Here is a 21,442-nt window from a genome sequence, read left to right on the forward strand (position 1 = left end):
TTCCTTCAGTAAACGCAAACATTAATAAATAATATGGTATATACATCAATATCTACAAGGGAGCTAGTAAAACCATAGTGATGGTTAATCTGAAAAAAAGCCGTTTCATGACGTATCTAAAAAATCATACAAATATAATTAACTTTCATGATTTACTAAAACAAGGGATGAAGAATGCGTATTTCTAAAATACTCGTAAATATCGGTCTCATTGCATTGTTCGAGTAATTTCAATCTACAGAAAAGATGCATTTATTAAGGTACATCATCAAATATGGAAGACAATTGTATTAAGAGGAGCCTGTCAAAACAACATTGATTATCCAATCACAATTCCGAATCCTGTAGATGCCACTGTTTATTCGCAACTGTTGTATTTTACGAAATACATGAGTACTTTACACATTTCTACAAAATTTAATATTGCACATTTTTATCACAGATATGCTTGTTTCATGTTTTGTGTTCATTAGCACTGAAAGTCAGATGGCACTAAAACCTAAGGGTGGTGCGCATGAGTTGTCGTCTTTCACCGGCGGTCCACGACTTAGACTTTCCCCGGAAGTGACGTAGATCAGCGACATGGTCTCTGTGCAGCATGGGCTTGTACGTCTGCGGTGAGCATTGCTTCTGAAAAGGTAAAAATACAATTATGAATCTGACATATATATCTTAGAAGTAGTTCCTGTCAGTTACTATCCGAATATGAATTATTTAACGGAAAGAACAAAATTGCAATGTGTATCTAAATACAAAGGAAACTACAAAACAATTAAGACGGATTATTTACAAAATGAAAATGCGTTTTAGTGTTATGAAACGTTTGTCTCAGTGTAAACATTCCATTTATGCAAACAGCCAATATTTTCGAATGTCTCCAAAATTTAATGGTATACATGGTATAAGGTTTAGAGTAATTTTATGGTAGGCCCTACAAGTAATCAGCATTGTTAATGGTTTTTTTTGTCGTTGTTTATTTTGTTATTTTCCTTTGAGGTGGGATGCACGTACAGTCCTTGATTTATGCAAAAGTAACAACGGAAACAAATTTAATGTTATTGAACTCACCATAAACTTGTAGAAGAATGCCTTGTAACCGCCCTCGAGCAGGTAGATTTCTGGGAAGTTGAGGCGGGGGTAGTGGTCGTTGTTCATGGCACGGTCCTCACTGCGTAGATGTCTGTACCTATAAAATAAAACATCATTTTTACAAATTTTCAAAGTCTGATATTTAAAGTGACTTGAATGAAAGATATCCATGGATAAATTTTTAATTTATAAATTAAGTAGTATTTTGTGCTAACTTGAAAATATTATAATAAAAGTCACTAGATAGTTAATCATTTTATCAGTCTTGTTTGAACTAGTCTCCAAATTTCAAAGCTTTTATATATCTATATTCGATCATTTGCAATTTTAACAGAAGTTCGAAGAATTTATCATTTTATAAGACTAGTCCAACTTAGTTAGTTAGTTAGTTTGTCTTGTCATTGTGACATGACGAACATTTTTGAAAGCCTATGGTTTTGACAATAATAAATATCAGTCTATAAACTGAGTCAAACTGGAAAGCCAAATGATTTATGGTTGTTACGAAATACATAAGTCGCTCAAACAATTCCTAGCACAGGATGTCACCATTTTCGATTTCTTAGAAATAATTATCACACACTGTTTCTTCCATACAACAGTTAAGCAGTACAAAAACATAAAAGAAAATTAAACTTACATTTTAGGACCTCTTTCTGAAGAGAACTCGCAGTGGAAGATGAGCACGTGTTTCTTGGAGGAAGCGTGAGAACAACTGTGTCGTGAGAGGAACTCCTTTATAGCACTGGGTGTGTACAAGTTGATGGCGCCCTGGAAGTAAAATGTTACAGAAATGAATTTCTCAAATATTTAACACAGTGAATGAATTTCTTCCTTCCAAGAAAAGGCTTATTATATTTCGACAAATCAAGGAAAGTTATCAAATACTTATAACATTACCAGAAGGAAAGTAATTCAATACATAACTTACCATCAAGGGAAAAAGTAATTCAAAATACATATAACATTACGCGGTAATATTTGCTGAATTGCCTACACATTAGTTTTGATTTTATGTTTTCGTCTACTATTTCAGCTTGAAATAAGAGTGAACAGAAATATTAAGAAAAAGGTAATATTCAGTAAAAACGGTCATTATTAATGACGCTGTGAACACATCTGATTGCGTATATTTTCGGATAAAATAAAATTGGTTCACAGCTTTTCAAGCAAGATGCTACTATTTTTAGCAATCTAGCGTTTCGTTAAAAATAAAGAAATTTACCTTGATGTGACCACCGTCAAACTCATACGGGTATCTGCAGTCAATGACAGTCACGTGATCTAACTCGTCGTCATAGCAACCCTGAAGAACGTCATTCATCTGCAAAAATAAAAACAATTTGTCCAAAACCTATTTCAATGATATTATTTATCTTTTTGATACATGTGTACGCTTGCACTATTTTTTTGCTACAAGAGTAACAATTTTTCATTCACTGATAGATCCCGTAAGTTGTGAGTACATCATTCATTTATTTTAATGAAATTTATGAATAGTTTACTTATGTATAATTCCAATATTTGAATTTGAGCAATTTGATTGGTTTAGCCGAGACGTTCATACTTAGATGAACCCCTTGTTTATCATTTATGTATTCATACGCGTATTTCAACGTTACGTCAATGCAAAAATTTAAAGCTGTACATTTTCGGAAAACGGCGATTACTCTCTTATCGAAACATGTGTGAGTACTCATTTTCTAGGTTACATGATTTCCTATTCGATGATCATGGTTTCGGTTTAGACGTTTAAAAAATGATTTCGGAATCATTAAAAAATGAAAATTTGGTGCGAATAAAATGTTTTCTTGGAACTGTAGCAATTCTTATACGTGTAAATTCCGTTTGATTTTTAAGATCAGATTTGAAATGAGTGTGGATCTGCTGTATCTTTAGAAAAGATAGTTAAACAAAATATAATAAACTCACCGTTTCTGGAGAAATAGCCTTCAAGCCACTGTGTTTACCGGCGATCGTAGGCAGAGTGTACGGACGGGAACCGTCGGCAATGACGTCGTCGTCGGTAGACAGTCGATGGACCACAGACTTGACGTCATCATTCTCTGACATTGGGGACAACGTCTGTAATACACCAGAATGCACTGATTAACAAAATGTTTCTCATGTTAAATTCTAAAACATGTAACTTCTTGGAAACATTATATACATAAATGGTATATAGATAAACATCTCGCCGAAGAGCTAGTTATAAAGTTACGTAAAGCAAAGAAACCCGGGCAAACAAAGATGAAAACGCTCATTATTAAAGTCTGGGCGTAGACAAACTCTCCTTAAACCTATTTTTGCACACATTTTGTCTTTGCGTACATATCGTTAAAAAATCTTATCCCGTTTTCAAGGTTCTCTGTTCCTGCGACATTTTTTGTAGAAAACGTTCTTTTAAAAATTATAGTTTACTCAAAAATATAGTGGACAGAAAGGTGATTTTCAATATAATAAATCAAAATTAAAATGGAAAACCCATTTAGAACTTACCTGTAACGAAATACGGTCAACACGCAGTCTCTTGGTAACGTGAGAATCGTCTGCTTGCTCTGAGCGACGCTTGCCGGAAAACAAACTTCTCTTTACGTCAAATGACAGGAAGCGGCCAAGTGGCTTGCGACAAACCTGTAAAACAAAATTTAAATTTTTAATAACATTTTCAATGCATTGAATCATTTTTTCAGAGAGAAGAAAATGCCATCTCCTTTAAACCGTTTGGATTTCCAGCCTGACTTCAAATATACCCTGACCAGCTGCTTGAAAGTCTCTGAATTGTTTTGTACACTTTGAAAGCAGGTTAGGCCGTGTATTTCTGACTGAGTAAAGGTAATGATACATCCACGTGAAGCAGGGAGAGAGAAAGTCACTATGGTGGAAATTTAATTTAAATTTGATCTCAGTTCTTATACAGTCCGTGTTCGGACATTTACGGGTATTGGATACGTGTTCAAATGTACATCCATGCTTATGTTAGACTAAATTCTTACATTTACAATACTTGGCAGGATTGATCGGTCAAATCGTTTCTGAAAACATATTGTCCGTTCTATGATTGGACTCGTGGCGCCTGAATCGGCAGAACCTCAATTCATATGCCTTACCTCTGTGAAGGATCCGTCTTGGTCGGTGCTGCTCACTGACGGTGGCGTCTCCGCTGAAAACCAGCCATCCCCTCTGTAACCCGGCGGCGTAACAATAGCATCAATGTCGTTGACGTCAACGTCCTTACCCGGCGTGAATCTCAACATCTTTGAAATCTAAAGTAAAAAAAATACATAAAAATAAACACTAAATTAACGGCGAATGCATGGTATTAAGTCATTTAAACAATTTGGGTATACTTGTCTGACCTGTCATTTACTTTGATAAAAAAAATAAAGATACAAAGCATATCTCATGTCATTTATATTTAGATGTTTTGTAAACATAGTAAGTCCATCGCCTCCAATAAAAGCGGTCGTCTATTATTGGATTCGCACTCCGGTTAGAATGCGCACCCTCTTTCCAAATACTGTACGCATGTTAAAATAGTAAATAACAGTATCTATATTTCTTGTTTTAGCATTCAGCTTACAATTTTGTTAAGATTGTGGTGAGAAGATTTAGTAACTTATTTGAATATTATATTTTATTACATACGCGTTTCTATTCCCCATTAAGTTACAATGGAACCGAAAACGTCAATATTTTTCCATACTCTGACGCCTGAATTTCATACCGATTGCGTGTCGTAATTTAATGTGTGTCGTTGCATTAAATCTTTTATTTTAGTTCAGTATGGTCAATGCTATTCAGTCTATTGAACAAATTCATGATATTTACACCATAATTATACGTGTAGATACGTATGTAATAAAAAGATTATTATCTTTGCATCGGGAAATATACACTCGTTCTTAAGCGGAAGAATATTGCGCTCCTAAAGTCGCGCAATACTTCCGCTGCAGAACTCGTCCATATTTTACGATACAAAGCTAATAACCTATAAATATATGTTTTATTAGGTTATTTTTTCAGAAAAGAAGATGAATGCAGAAAAAATACTTACGTCTGGTCCTTGACTCCTGTCTGCAGCGCTACTTTTTCTTCTGCAATGACACAAAAAATAAAATAGGATATAATATATACGTCTCATTCTTGCATACATGCACAATAATACAAAAGACCCATAATGCGATTTTATTTGATAAATTAAAATTTCCAGTAAGTTACCGCCCACTATTTCATGATACCTTATCGATCATCTGTTCAGACCAATTAACATCTTGGTATTTCGATTAATTGACAATTAAAGTTTATGATTATATTAACAATTATCAAAAAGGCCGCCAGCTATTTTCTGATCTTGGGCAATAAGAAAAGATATATCATATGTCATTAAAATGCTTTTAAAATATGTTAGGGCCTATTTATATGCAAAATTTCTTATTTCTTTTCTTGTTTTTAAAAGAGATGCTGAAAAGAAAACAAAATTATATACACTTAGGTCATAATTATGTAATTCTAACACGACCCGTTCCATTTTCCCATTACACAAAGAAGGCTGAAAACTGTGTGTTACACAACCCGTTTTATTTTCCTATTAAACAAAGAATGCTGAAAACTTTGAAATAATATATCTCATTTAGTGATTTGCTCTTGAATAAATCATTGTTTGTCGTTCAGATGCGTATTATTATATCTCTCGGGCTGTGCCCTCGTGATATAATTCCTTAGCATCTGAACTTCAAACAATGATTTATTCACCGACAAATCACTGGATGAGATATATTATTTCTTAAACAATTCATTTTTCTGACGTCACAGTTATTACGTCATAGCGTAGCCGTTAAACGGCATAGCTGCGCTTGAAAAGAAACCAACAGAAAAAAATGGCAAATAATTAAATGGGTGTCGTCAAGAATGTATAAAAATAAACTCTAAAATTCTTGGTAACGTGTTAGAATCGAAATGATATAGATCTATCTCATTTAGTGATTTGATCTTGAATAAAATCATTGTTTGGAGTTCAGATGCGTATTATAATGCGTGATATAAATTCTTTGTATCTGAACTCCAAACAATGATATTTTTCAGAAGGAGATACATTATTTCTTAAACAAGTCATTTCTCTGACGTCACAATTATTACGTTATAGCGTCAAACGGCATTAAGCGGCGCGCTGGAAAAGAAACCAACAGAAAACAAGCGAATATTTAATGGATCTCGTCATGGATGTACTTTAAAATCCTCGGTAACATGTTAGAATCGAAATAATATATCTCATTTAGTGATTTGCAAAATTATATACATTTAGGTCAAAACTATGTAAAAAAAAATAATTAGAATTGATTCAACTTACTCGAAATTCACAGTCCTTGTGCTAAACATTACAACACAGAATGTTAAGTTAAATAGAAGTTTTTTAGTTGAGTAACTTCTTATAGATTCTATTTGATAAAAATGTCTGTGTGATGATACAATTTTTATGGGTTCCTTCGATGATGGTACAACATAACATCGATAATGGCATTAATGTTTTATCTTAACCATTAAATACACACTTTAATTCATACTTAAACAACAGAAGTAAAGAACGTGGAAGCTCGAACAAGATGAGCAACTCTGCTCAAAATTTACTCAAAGATGTCTAGGAGCTTAAGGTTTTAACGACTTCATAACAAATGTTATAATTCTTTAACATACAAGTGTGTTGGTATGTAAATAATCAAGTGTGCATTTTTCAGTGTATTGAAGAAATAACTTGTTGATGCTCTAAAATTTTCTTTTTGATTGAAATACTTTCATGATCATTTTTACATTTTGCTCATTTGTAGATCTCAGTCACCTTAGCCAAAATAATCAAGTCAAGTCAACTCAACATTGACTTTGACAAGTCAAAATAATATAAAAAATATAGGTCGTCGGATCTGTTCTAAATGTGTTTTGTCTTTTTTTTTTTCTCAAGAAATGCAATAATGCCGAATTATGTAAAGTCAAAATTCTAATCAGAGCATGCATGTATAGCTATAAAATTAGATAATGAAATTAATAAAATAGACATATAGATAACGAATTGAAACAATAACAAAGTGAAATAAAGAAAATATATCATTACCAGCTTTCTTCAAAGTGTTACCGTTCGTAAATAATGATAAAATAATACAAAAGCGATCCTTATATTGTAGATTTATTTCACTGAAGGCGAGAGACGATTGGTTAATTGAACTAATTGACAGATAACATTTGTTGTTTTTACTGCTTCCTATTTTCCCACCCCTAATTATGCATCATTTCCAAACTCAATTGTTTCTCCGCCTTAAAATGCCATTTTGCTCCAAGATACAAACTGCATATTGTCAAATTTTCTCACCTCCGCAGTAATTTTGCTTCTTCTGGTAAGGTTATACTGTGGCGATGGGCATCTTGTTTTATTAATGTCACAATTGTCAATTGGCTATGTTTCTCTCCGTCTTAAAATGTGACTTTGCCCCAAGATACAAATTGTATATTGTCAGATCTTCTCACCTCCGCAGTAATATTGCTTTTACAGGTAAAGTGGACTCGTATATTGCCAGCTACGGCGAAGGCAATTTGTTACGTGTCTTATATTAACTTAATTTTGTACGAAAAGTGACAGGGAAAATGAAAGTGTACCGCATCAAAACAAATAATACGATTCAATTTAATTCTAGGACATTGCCAAAATTCATTTTCTGCCTTGGATAGTGCCTCCCGGGCGCCTAGGTAAAAAAAAGCACTCCCACACCCCCCCCCCCCCCCCCCCCCCCCCCCCAAAAAAAAAAAAAAAAAAAAAAAAAAAAAAATGTTTACCCTGCAAACATAGCGCAAACGTGCCAAATAAATGAAAGAAAAACAAATATACTCACTTCATTGCTAATCGGAAATCCGGACAGAAAAACTAATATGAAACAAACAAATAGACAGAAAATCCGTACTGTACAGAATGAGATCTAAATCTAGAATGCCAAAAATGGGTTTTGATTTTTGCTTATCGCTAAGAATGGCATTTATAAAAAAGTATTCAACTCAAAACAATTTACAGTTTGTCTCTTTTCAAAACGATTGTTTGCTGAAGTATAAAGGAATAAAATCTTTTATTGATGGTTGATCAAAAGCAACCTTCAAAGAGAAAATAGAGCGGTCTAGCTTCAGAATTAGCTAATCATATCTAAATGCACGTGTTATAATTAATTGATGACTTTCAAAATGAGGTAATTAGCAACGTTTGATTGTTGATAACTTAAATACCGTGAAAAACAACACTTCAGCAAAGCGAGTCGTCGGATAATTTTGCTTCAAAAATATTGCGTAAAACTACAACGGAAATTAAAATCTTTCGTATTTTTGCTATGCAATATTGTACACAACATAAGAAAAGTTATTGTGTATGTCTTTTAAAGCCGATATCAGACTTAACTGAGAAAATAGGGGCTAAATTAAAGAAGAAAATAGGGACGTGACAAGAAATCGGATTTCAAGCATTTTGATTTGTTAAAACAAGGGGAAAATACGGAGTTAAGTAAAAATTATCATTAATCAAGTAATTTAATATTGACTTTATATATCTGCTAGCCAGGCTCGAACAACTAGCAAGTCCAATTTGAAATATTTTCCACATAATAAGAGTATGCGTTAAGAAAAGAATTTTGAGTTCAACATTAATGATATCTTGCCTGCCAACAGTAGCCTGCTGGGTCTGCACATCACCGTGAGCCAGTCCCCGTTTAGTCACGTCAGCCAGTCCGCGTTCAGTCACCGTCAGCCAGTCCCCGTTCAGTCACCGTCAGCCAGTCCCGTTTCATTAGCAAGTCACCGTCAGCTACTCCCCATTCAGTCTACGTCAGCGAGTCCCCGTTCTGTCTCCAGCGGTCAGTCACAGTTCAGTTACCGTTAGCCAGTCCCGTTTCCCTAGCCAGTCACCGTCAGCCCGTCCCCGTTCAGTCTCATTCAGCACTGATCTGCACCGTCTTGTCGGTAAGAGCGGCTCTAAAAAGATTCACATAGCAGGATTTCGCTGGGACAACTTGCAGACATTTTAATTGTTCACTAGGATACTACATTTTCCCGTTTACAAAAGAAATTTGTGTGCTATTTAAAGACTCCAAGAATAGCATTTCTACTTATTTATTTAAATACTTTGGCTGTGGACAGATGGACAGACAGAATAGACAAAAAGACGGACGTTCCTGTGTATTGGTATATTTATGTTGCTACTCTTTTGTTCTCTATATTGTTCTTTTAGCCACGTAAAAGAAAAATAGCCACATAAAAGCCTTATTGAGTGAATGACATCAAAGAAAGTATACAGTGACCTATTTTCCCCATAGCCACCTAAGTATGCAAATGTGGGTTCAGAAAGACGGACTGAAGAGCGCCAAAACTTTATCACTCCAACTTCAGCGGGGAAGAATAAAACCATTCTAATGTTCCGAATGTACATGTTTCAGTCGACACCATTATGAAACTCATAATCCAAGGCATACACTTTCAGAATCTAAAAAAGAAAAAAACCCACTGCAACACAGGCATTTATGACACGAAATCATGTTATCATGTTCGGATTTTTATATTCATCATTCGATTCGATTTCTAGTTTAAGAATACTTTTAATTTCAGGACATAATAAAAATGCAGATACTGGTATATTGTGATATGTGGGGATATTTTTTAGTCCTAAAGCTTCATTTTAAAAACATATACAGTCTTTTGATTATGCACAAATATGAGACTATAATAAACTATCAGGCGAGTTCTTGAATTGTGTTTAAAATATTCAAGTCGTTGATTGATATTCAAGACAGACCTAGATCTGCAATTGTAGATCAACATTATTAATACTGTAAGTCACAAATCAGGTTGTAGATAGACTTTTTTCTACGATCAGCATAGGAATTTTGCTCTTCGCGTCGTACATTTTAATATGCCAATAGCTCTATATAGCTAAAGTTAATTGTAGCATTGAATGTCGGTCTACGAAGTTAATATTTTTGAATGCTGATTTTTTTTTTTCATAATTTATCTGGGTATATTTATAACTGTCAATCGTTGACCTGTACAAATCTGAATGTTGACCTACGATTGCAGCTATTGGTCCGCACAGAATATCGATCTATCTTGGCATGCTTTAATATTCCAGTGTTGATTCTAAAACCAACTTCTTCCATTTACGTTATTTCATTCATGTTGGCATAAAGTCTGCAAAATGTGAGTGGCAAATCGTTCTAAGTCGGTCGCTTTAAACATTGAATGTTGTCCAGAAAATTAAGCCTTTCACAATGCATTTACATTGAATTCTATAGCTGTTAATATTTTGAATCTATACTATTGACAGCTTATATATAGCATGGCTTTTATTTTCTGATGAATCATAAAAACGATATTAACGATTTTCATTTGTTAAGGTTAAAAGGTCTAAACGTTTCTCGGAGCTATTCCGCATCTCAGCTTATAAGAAGCATATCTATGTATTAAAGGTAGGCACACGATAATCATAAAAGTAATGGCAAAACACTTTTGAAAAAGAAGCTTGATATCTTCTACAAAATAGAACATGAACAGTCAAAGTACATGTGATATAGGACAAAATGCGCTGTTCAATAAAATATAACCTGTCTTGAAAGTATCTTCTATTTATTATGAATAGTTTGGTATATTGTATATGATAAACCAAGGTATATGTGGCGTAAAAGGACTAAAAAAAAATTCACATGAGGGGTGGTTTCAAAAGACTTGACAAGAACCTGAATTATACATTTTGAAACATTTTATGTGTATTGAAGATAAAAAAAAACAAAAAACGTTTAATATCAGCCGAATTTCTCCCGCCATGCCAACGATGGAAAACAGGGGGTCATCTCTTTCACACGAAAATTGCCGCTAGTTAGATAAAGTATCACTATTCATATGTTTTCCGACCGATATCTTGGTAGAACTAAGATAGTTCTTGAAAAACATGTTGTAAGATATACAAAACCATGTAATTAGATTTTCATATTTCGATTTATGGAAGGCCGTACACGCCATAATGTTATAATGTAAGTCTATGGGAAAACAATTGGTGGTCGTTAACCTGGTCATAATCCTGAGTTGACAAAATTCGGATAGTTTCTAATTTCATATGGATATTGTCCTGCTAAAGAGAGCGAAAAATTAAGGTGGTCCCACACAAAACAATACCAGTTTTCAATCTGTACACTTTTTATTTTTCTTTGCCAAATTCATAACAAAAACAAAAAAAAACAAAACTACAAAGGAAGAGGTAAAGATAAGAACATTAGAAAGACAGAAATTTGGATAACAAACCAGTCTCTCATTACACACCAGAATCTCTCGGTTACACACCAGAATCTCTCATTTACACAACAGAATCTCAAGGCAGAACACTGAGAGCCTAACTTATTGCTCTTTTTCTTCAGTAAAAATGCAAACATTTATAAATAATATCGTATGTACATTAATATCTACAGCGAAGCTAGTAAAACCACAGTGATGTCTAATGTAAAAAAAAAAAAAAAAACCGTTTCATGCCAAAATCACATAAATGTAACTAACTTACATGTTTAACTAAAACAATAGATGAAGAATGCGTATTTCTAAAACACTCGTAATTTTAGTTCACATTGCATTTTCGAGTAATTTCAATCTATACAGAAAAGAAGTATTTATCAAATGTACATCATCAAATATGGAGGATATTTATATTAAGAGGAGGCTGTCAAAACATCACCGATGATCAAATCACAATTCCGAATCCTGCAGATGCCACTGTTTATTCGCAACTGTTGTATTTAACAAAATGTATTAGCCTAGTATCTTACACATTTCTACAAATATTGCACATTTTTATCACAGATATGCTTGGTTCATGTTTTGTGTTCAATAGCACTGAAAGTCAAATGACACTAAAACCTAAGGGTGGTGCGCATCAGGTGTCGTCTTTCACCGGCGGTCCACGACTTAGACTTTCCCCGGAAGTGACGTAAATCAGCCGCATGGTCCTTGTGCAGCATGGGTTTGTACGTCTGCGGCGAGCATTGCTTCTGAAAAGGTAAAAATACAATTATGAACTTGACATATAAATCTTAGAAGCTTTTCCTGTCAGTTACTATCCGAATATGAATTAGTTAATGGATAGAACAAATGCAATGCTTATACAGTATCTAAATACAAAGGAAACTACAAAACAATTAAGACGGGTTATTTACCAAATGAAAATGCATTTTAGTGTTACGAAACGTTTCTCTTTCAGTAATCATTCCATTTATGCAAACAGCCAATATTTTCGAAAGTCTCCAACATTTAATTGTATACGGTTTAGAGTAATTTTTAGGGAACAAGTTATCAGGTTTTTATATTTTCCTTTGAGGTGGGATGCACGTACAGTTCTTGGTCTCTGCAAAAGTGAAAACGGAAACAAAGTTAATGTGTAACTGAACTTACCATAAACTTATAGAACAACGCCTTGTAACCTCCCTCGAGCAGGTAGATTTCTGGGAAATTGAGGCGAGGGTAGTAGTCTTTGTTCATGGCACGGTCCTCACTGCGTAGATGGCGGTACCTATTAAATAAAACATCATTTTTACAAATTTTCAAAATAGCTTGAATACAATTATGAATATTTATTATTATATATTATTAAAAGAATGCTGAAATATGAAATAGCTTGAATGAAAGATATCTAGGGATAAATTTTTAATTTTTAAATTAAGTATAATTTTGTACTAACTTGAAAATAATACAATAAAAGCCGTTAGAAAGTTTTATTATCATCAGTCTTGTTTGTACAAGTCTCCATATTCCAAAGCTTTTATATATCTATTTTTGATCATTTGCAATTTAAACAGAAGTTCAATGAATGGGTCATCTTATGAGACTCATCCAACTTAGTTTGTCTTGTCATTGTGACATGACGAAAAAAATTTAAAGCCTGTTCTTGCCAATAATAAATATCAGTTTAGATCTATATACTGGGTCAAACTTGTGCGCTGAATGATAAAGAGTTGTTCCGAAACACACAAGTCGCTCAAACAAATCCTAGCACAGGATGTCACCATGTTCGATTTCTTAGAAATAATAAATCTCTGTTTCTTCCACAAAACAGTTAAGCAGTACAAAAAAAAAAAAATAACTTACATTTTAGGACCTCTTTCTGACGAGAATTCACAGTGGAAGATGAGCACGTGTTTCTTGGAGGAAGCGTGAGAACAACTGTGTCGTGAGAGGAACTCTTGTATCGCACTCTGTGTGTACAAGTTGATGGCACTCTGTAAGTAAAATGTAGTGATTTAGTGAATGTATTTCTTCTTTCCAAGCAAAGGTTTATTATAATAGAAAAAGTAATTCAAAATACATATATGATATAACATTACGCGGTAAGATCTACTGAACTGCCTTTACTGTATTTTTAATTTTATATGTTTTCGTCTACTATTTCAGCTTGAAATTAAAGTGTACAAAAATACTAAGAAAAAGGTAATAAATTTAGTAAAAAAAAACGGTCATGATCAATGCTGCTGTCAATACATCTGAATGCGTATATTTTCGGATGAAATAAAAAAAATCACGGCTTTTCAAGCAAGATGCTACTATTTTTGACAGTCTCTCATAACGCCTTTCGTTAAAAATACAGAAATATTTACCTTGATGTGACCACCGTCAAACTCATACGGGTATCTGCAGTCAATGACAGTCACGTGATCTATCTCGTCGTCATAGCAACCCTGAAGAACGTCATTCATCTAAAAAATAAAAACAATTTGTCAAAAACCTGTGTCAATGATATTCATTTATCTTTTCAATAGATGTGTACACATGCACAAGATCTTTTTGCTACAAGAGTGGCAATCTTTCATTCACCGAAAGATCCCTTATGTTGTGAGTACATCATTCATTTATCTTAATGAAATTTATGAACTGTATATTTATGTATTAATTCCAATATTTGCATTTGAGCAATCTGATTGGTTTAGCCGAAACGTTCACATGAACCCATGTATTTATGCGCGTTTTTGAGCGTATCGTCAAAAATCATAGCAGTAAATATTCGGGAAAAAAAACGGTGATTACTTTCTTATCGAAACACGTGTCAGTACTCATTTTCCACACTAGATCATTTCCTATTCGATGATCATTGTTTCGGTTAAAACGCTTTTTAAAAAAATATTCGAAATCATTAAAAAATGAAAATTCGGTGCGTATGAAAAGTTTTCTTAGAACTGTAGCACTTTTTTTTGTCACTCTATAATTTCTGTTTGATTTTTAAGCTAAGATTTGAAATGAGTGTGTGCTGTGTCTTCATAATAGATATTTAGACAAAATATAATAAACTCGCCGTTTCTGGAGAAATAGCCTTCAAGTCACTGTGTTTACCGGCGATCGTAGGTAGAGTGTACGGACGGGAACCGTCGGCAATGACGTCGTCGTCGGTAGACAGTCGATGGACAACAGACTTGACGTCATCATTCTCTGACATGGGAGACAACTTCTGCAATATACCAGAATGCAATGATTAATTCAATGTTTCTTATGTTAAATTCTATAACATGGTCTACTTCTTTAAATAGTATATACCTATCAAATGGTTATACATATCAAATGGTATATAGATATTATCTGATAAACATCTCACCGAAGAGCTAATTATTAGGTTACGTAAAGCAACGAAACCAAACAAAAATGAAAAGAAACGCACATTATTAAAGTTTTGGTGTACATTAAAACTCCTTTAACTTATTTTGGCACACATTTTGTCTTTGCGTACATATCGTTAAAAATCCTCAGTTCTCTATTCTCACTATAATGAATCGAAATTAAAATGGAAAACCCATATTTATTTACCTGTAACGAAATACGGCCAACACCCGACTCAGTCTTGCGCAGTCTCTTGGTAACGCGAGAATCGTCTGCTTGCTCTGAGAGACGCTTGCCGGAAAACAAACTTCTCTTCACGTCAAATGACAGGAAACGGCCAAGTGGCTTGCGACAAACCTGAAAAATAAAAGTTAGTTTTAAATAACGTATTCAATGCACAGCACAGACAGAAGAATAGCCATGTCCTTTACACCGTTTGGATTCTTATGTCTGACTTCAAATATACCCTGACCAGCTGCTTGAAAGTCTCTGAATTATTTTGTACACTTCCAAAATTGGTTACGCCGTGTATTTCACATTGAATAAAGGTAATGATAAATCCATATGAATCCAATATGGTTCAAATTTAATTTCATTTGATCTCGATTCTTAAATAGTCCGTTTTCGGACATATACAGATGTTGGATACTTAAGGTACTACTGCACATTTGATAAACCGGATGTGATGGCGTAACATCATTTATCCGGAAAACGTAGAATAAAGCCTGGATTCAGCGTACAGTAATGAAAATCATTTTATTAATCAATGGCAATCTGTGAGTAAATTAATTACACTCGTACTGTTACTATCTTTTTAAGTTAATATATCATTATTAAAACATCTGACACGTTAAATAATTCAAAAGAATGTCTAAGAATTAGCGTAAAATGTATGGTTCTCTTTAATAACGGTCCGATATCTGAAAAATAAGTACACGGACCTTTAGATTTTATTTCACCACATTTAAGCCCATATGTTACAACTGTGAGAAGTTTCATTAAAATCAACATTGTAGAAAAATTTCTATTCGCGAAAATGTTATGAAAGTTATGATTTCCATATAGACTCCTATTTAGAAAATTTGCGTGAGGCCCAAATTTTTTCAAATCATTCCAGCAAAATATCAAGCACACGACCCCATCTTTTTTATTTGCTGATTTTTCTAAGTATATTCAGAAGTTTTGAAAAATCTAGAGTTTAATCAAATTGTACAGTGTAGAAAAAATTCCAGTCCGAACGTGCAGAACTACCTTAAACGTATTCAAACGTACATCCATGCTTATTTTAGACTAAATTCTTACATTTACAATACTTGGCATGATTGCTTTGGTCAAGTCGTTTCTTGAAACAGATTGTCAATTCTATGATTGGACTCGTGGCGCAGGAATCCGCAGAACTTTAATTCATATGTCTTACCTCTGTGAAGGATCCGTCTAGGTCGGTGCTGCTCACTGACGATGGCGTCTCCGCTGAAAACCAGCCATCCTCTCTGTAACCCGGCGGCGTAACAATAGCATCAATGTCGTTGACGTCAACGTTCTTACCCGGCGTGAATCTCAACATCTTTGAAATCTGAAAAACAAAAATACATTAAAATAAACACTGATTTAACGGAGTATTCAAGGTATTTAGTCATTTAAACAATTTCAATTACTGTGTACGTGTCTGACCTGTCATTAATTTGATAAAAAAAATATAAAGATGAAAAGCGTAACTCGTGTCATTTATATTTAGAAGTTTTGTAAATATAATAAGCCCATCACCACACGCATTTTATTGGATTCACACTCCCGTTATAATGCACACCCTCTTTCCAAATACGCATGTTGAAATAGTAAATAATAGAATCTATATTTGAGTCGTGCCATGAGAAAACCAACATAGTGGGTTTGCGACCAGCATGGATTCAGACCAGTCTGCGCATCCGAGCAGTCTGGTCAGGATCCATGCTGTTCGCTTTCAAAGCCTATCGCAGTTAGAGAAACTGTTAGCGAACAGCATGGATCCTGACCAGACTGCGCGGATGCGCAGGCTGGTCTGGATCCATGCTGGTCGCAAAGCCACTATGTTGGTTTTCCTATGGCACGGCTCATTTCTTGTTTTAGCATTCAGCTATTAATTTTGTCAAAGATTGTGGTAAGAAGATTTAGTAACTTATTTGAATACTATATTATAAAATATATGTTTTATTGAGGTATTTTTTCAAAAAAAGAAGATGAATGCAGAAAAAAATACTCACGTTTGGTCCTTGACTCTTATCTGCTTCGCTACTTTTTCTTCTGAAATGACACACAAAAAAAAATACGATTAACACAAAAGTCCCATGATGCGATTTTATTGAATATATTAAAATTTTCCAGTAAGTTACCGCCCACTATTTCATGACACCGTATCGGTCATCTGTTCAGACCAATTAACAGCTTGACCTCTCGATTAATTGACAATCATAGATTATGATTACATAAAATAAATAATCAAAAAGACCGACAGCTATTTCCTGATCTTGGGCTAGTATTACGGGCAATAAAATATGATATATCATGACATTAAATGCTTTTAAAATATGAAATTTTATGCAAAATTTCTTTTTTCTTCTCGTTTTTAAAGGAGATGCTGAAACCAACATCTCTTACTGATAAAGCATAGCAAAAAGAAAACAAATTTATATATATTTAGATCAAAATTCTAACATGACCCGTTCCAGATCAACTTGTACACAAGGTACCTCGTTGTACAACATACATACAATATACATGGTCAACGTGGTTGGAAATGCTATGATATCATATGAATATAAAGAGGTAGTAAACACGTTATTATACTTATACTAACATTACTAGTAGGTTAGAAATAAAATATTACAGTCACATACTTAATTAGGAATTACTAATGGTTTCGGAAGTTGTTGTAAAATAGGTAAACATTTTCTCTTGGACACTAAAAGAAAACAAGAGCTGTCAGTGGACAGCGCGCTCGACTATTCTCGGTGCTTGATAGTATAATATAAGCTATGAGTAAAACTTTAACATTACAATAAGCATATTCTAAGTCGAAAAGGGGCCATAATTCAGTCAAAATGCTTGACAGAGTTGCCTCCTCCTTTTTACAGACTTAGGTCATGATGGTTAATATGAAAGCAATATCTCAATGGACTTTGAAAATATTTGGGGTGGTACGCAAACTTTAACATTTGTGTGACGCTCACGCCGACGCCGGGGCGAGTAGGATAGCTCCCCTATTCTTCGAATAGTCGAGCTAAAAATGGAATCAAAGTTCACGTACACTTTAAACAACAATTCATTTTTCTGCCGTTACAATTATTACGTCGTCGCGTCAAACGGCATAGCGGCGCGCTGGAACAGAAACCAACAGCAAACAGGCGACTATTGAATGAATGGCGTCATGGATGCAATTCAAAATCCTTGGTAACGTGTTAGAAATCGAAACAATATATCTCATTTAGTGATTTTCAAAATTATAACATTTAGGTCAAACTTATGTAAAAATAATTATACTTAAAATTGATTCAACTTACTCGAATTTCACAGTCCTTATGCTAAATATTACAACACAAAATGTTAAGTTAAATGGAAGTTTTTTAGTTCAGTAACTTCTTATAGATTCTATTTGATAAAAATGTCTGTGTGATGATACATTTTTTATGGTTTCCTTCAATGATGGTACAACATAACATCGATAATGGCATTATTATTTTTTTTTATCTTAACCATTAAATACACACTTTAATTCATACTAAACAACAGAAGTAAAGAACGTGGAAGCTCGAACAAGATGAGTAACTCTGCTCAAAATTTACTCAAAGATGTCTAGGAGCTTATGGTTTTAACGACTTCATAACAAATTTTATAATTCTTTAACATACAAATGTGTTGGTATGTAAATAATCAAGTGTGTATTTTTCAGTGTATTGATAAAATAACTTATTAATTAGAGATAGGCCCTAAAATTTTCAATGATAGAATTACATTAAATAAAGTCTAGAAATTAATTTCCAAGTCCTTGAAATAACCAAAAATGATTTCACAAATGTGAAGTTTATGATAATTTTGTTAATATCAATAACAGAAGTTTTAATTTTTAATTTAAAGTTGTGATCCACAAAGAATGACAACTCTTGCCTTGGGCTAGTACTTATAAGTAGAGATCTATTAGTTTACTTCCCTTGCAATTACACAATTGAGTGGAAAATGAAAACTGTTTAAAACACAATATCATACTTTTTTGCACAACAAAATCATTAAGGATTTATTCATTTGTGTTTGATTTACCCCTCAAGACATGGTTCCTATGATTCTGTCAACTTACATATGGTAAAAAATTAACTTTTAACAAGCCAATAATAAAATGAAGTACCAGTAGGTAAATAATAGTGCAGATAATACAGTTTTGCTTGTATCAAAATGTCACAATAGATCCACTTTTGTAATACAGAACACCTGGTAGGATTAGTAAAGGTGCAATTATATTGATCTCTATTTCCTATGCCTATATTAATGCTCTAAAACTTTCTTTTTGATTGAAATACTTTCATGGCCGTTTTTACATTTTGCTCATTTGTAGATCTCAGTCAACTTCGCCAAAATAATCAAGTTAAGTCAAGTGAATTTGACTTGACTAGTCAAAATAATAACAATGTAGATCGTCGGATTTGTTCTAAATGTGTTTTGTATTTTTTTCTCAAGAAATGCAATAATGCCATTATGTAAAACCACAATTCTAATTAGTGCAGGCATGTATAGCTATAAAAATTAGATTATAAAATTGATAAAATAAGCATATGGATAACTTAAAACAATAACACAGTGAAATAAGGAAAACATAATTGAGCCGTGCCATGAGAAAACCGACATAGTGGGTTTGCGACCAGCATGGATCCAGACCAGCCTGCGCATCCGCGCAGTCTGGTCAGGATCCATGCTGTTCGCTTTCAAAGACTATTGTTATTAGAGAAACCATTAGCGAACAGCATGGATTCTGACCAGACTGCGCGGATGCGCAGGCTGGTCTGGATCCATGCTGGTCGCAAACCCACTATGTTTGTTTTCTCATGGCACTGCTCAATTATTATTATTACCAGCTTTCTTCAAAGCGTTTCCGTTCGTAAATAATTACAATATTACAAAATCGACCCTTATATTGTAAATTAATTTCACTGAAGGCGAGAGACGATTGGTTAATTGAACTAATTGACAGATAACATTTGTTGTTTTTACTGCTTCCTATTTTCCCACCCCTAATTATGCATCGTTTTCTAACTCAATTGTTTCTCCGCAATAAAATGCAAGTTTGCTCCAAGATACAAACTGCATATTGTCAAATTTTCCCACCTCCGCAGTAATTTTGCTTCTTCTGGTAAGGTTATATCAGATAATCTTGACTGCGGCGACGGGCATCTTGTTTAATGTCACTATTGTCATTTCTTATAATGGCTATTTTTATTTCCGTGTTAAAATGTGACTTTGCTCCAAGATACAAATTGTATATTGTCAGATCTTCTCACCTCCGCAGTAATTTTGCTGCTACAGATCAAGTGGACTCGTATATTGTCAGCTATGGTGAAGGTAATTTGTTAAATGTCTTATAATAACAACATATTTTTGTACGAAAAGTGACAGGAAAAATGAGTGTTCAGCATCAATATAATTTACGGTTCAATTTAATTCTAGGACATTGCCATACTTCGTTTTTCGCCCTAGAAAATGCCACTTGGGTGCTAAGGTCGCAAAAAAAAACAAAAAACATTTACCCCATGCCAACCTAGCAAACATGACAACTAATGAAAGAAAAAATATTATACTCACTTCATTGCTAATCGGAAATCCGGAAGTAAACACACCTCAGTAAAACTAATATGAAACACACAAATAGACAGAAAATCCGCACTGTACAGAATGGAACTTAAATCTAGAATGCCAAAACTGGGTTTTGAATTTTTGCTTATCCCCGAGAAGAATGACATTTATGAAAAAGTATTCAACTCAAAACAATTTACAGTTTGTCTCTTTTCAAAACGATTGTTTGCTGAAGTATAAAGGAATTGAATCTTTTATTGATGGTTGATCAATAGCATCCTTCAAAGAGAAAATATAGCGGTCTACTTTCATAATTAGGTAATCATATCTAAATGCACGTTCAATAATTAATTGATGACTTTCAAAATGAGGTAATTAGCAACGTTGGATTGTTAATAACTTAAATACTGTGAAAAACATCACTTCAGCAATATGAGACGTCTGAAAATATTGTTTCAAAAATATTGAGTAAAACTACAACGAAAACTAAAATCACCATACTTTATATATTTTTTATATCAATGTACACAACATAAGATTATTAATGTGCATGCATTTTAAAGCTAATACCAAAAAAATGAGGGCTGAAAAAAAAAGAAAACAGGGACATGACCAGAAATCGGAATTCAAGCATTTTGATTGGTTAGAAAAAGGGAAAAATACGGAGTTAAATAACAAATTATCATTAATCAAGTGATTTACTATTGACATTATTTATCTGCCAGCCAACCTCGAACAACTAGCAAGTCCAATTTGAAATCATTTCATTAATAAGAGTATGCATTAAGAAAATAATTTGAGTTCAACTTAATGATATCTTGTCTGCTAACAGTAGTCTGCTGGGCCTGCACATCACCATCAGCCAGTCCCCGTTTAGTCACCGTCAGTCAGCCAGTTC

General features: G+C 33.7%; 2 protein-coding genes across 2 annotated transcripts; both read right to left on the reverse strand.

Moving 5' to 3' along the window:
• Positions 1 to 492: 492 nt before the first annotated feature.
• Positions 493 to 5,916, reverse strand: LOC123546143 (M-phase inducer phosphatase 1-like). Its single transcript, XM_053550514.1, has 9 exons — positions 5,912 to 5,916; positions 5,147 to 5,186; positions 4,200 to 4,355; positions 3,589 to 3,723; positions 3,022 to 3,174; positions 2,315 to 2,413; positions 1,730 to 1,860; positions 1,069 to 1,186; positions 493 to 630 (listed from the first exon to the last, which is right to left on the reverse strand). Exons 1-9 carry the CDS (start codon positions 5,914 to 5,916, stop codon positions 493 to 495), a joined length of 975 nt encoding a protein of 324 aa, XP_053406489.1.
• A 5,716-nt stretch (positions 5,917 to 11,632) lies between these two features.
• On the reverse strand, positions 11,633 to 20,558 carry LOC123546142 (M-phase inducer phosphatase 1-like). The gene is made up of 9 exons (XM_045332330.2): positions 20,554 to 20,558; positions 16,971 to 17,010; positions 16,148 to 16,303; positions 14,938 to 15,087; positions 14,432 to 14,584; positions 13,740 to 13,838; positions 13,234 to 13,364; positions 12,541 to 12,658; positions 11,633 to 12,140 (listed from the first exon to the last, which is right to left on the reverse strand). Exons 1-9 carry the CDS (start codon positions 20,556 to 20,558, stop codon positions 12,003 to 12,005), a joined length of 990 nt encoding a protein of 329 aa, XP_045188265.2. The 3' UTR covers positions 11,633 to 12,002.
• Positions 20,559 to 21,442: the final 884 nt, after the last annotated feature.

The sequence above is a fragment of the Mercenaria mercenaria genome, chromosome 9, assembly GCF_021730395.1.
Source record: "Mercenaria mercenaria strain notata chromosome 9, MADL_Memer_1, whole genome shotgun sequence".
Taxonomy (NCBI): Eukaryota; Metazoa; Mollusca; class Bivalvia; order Venerida; family Veneridae; genus Mercenaria; species Mercenaria mercenaria.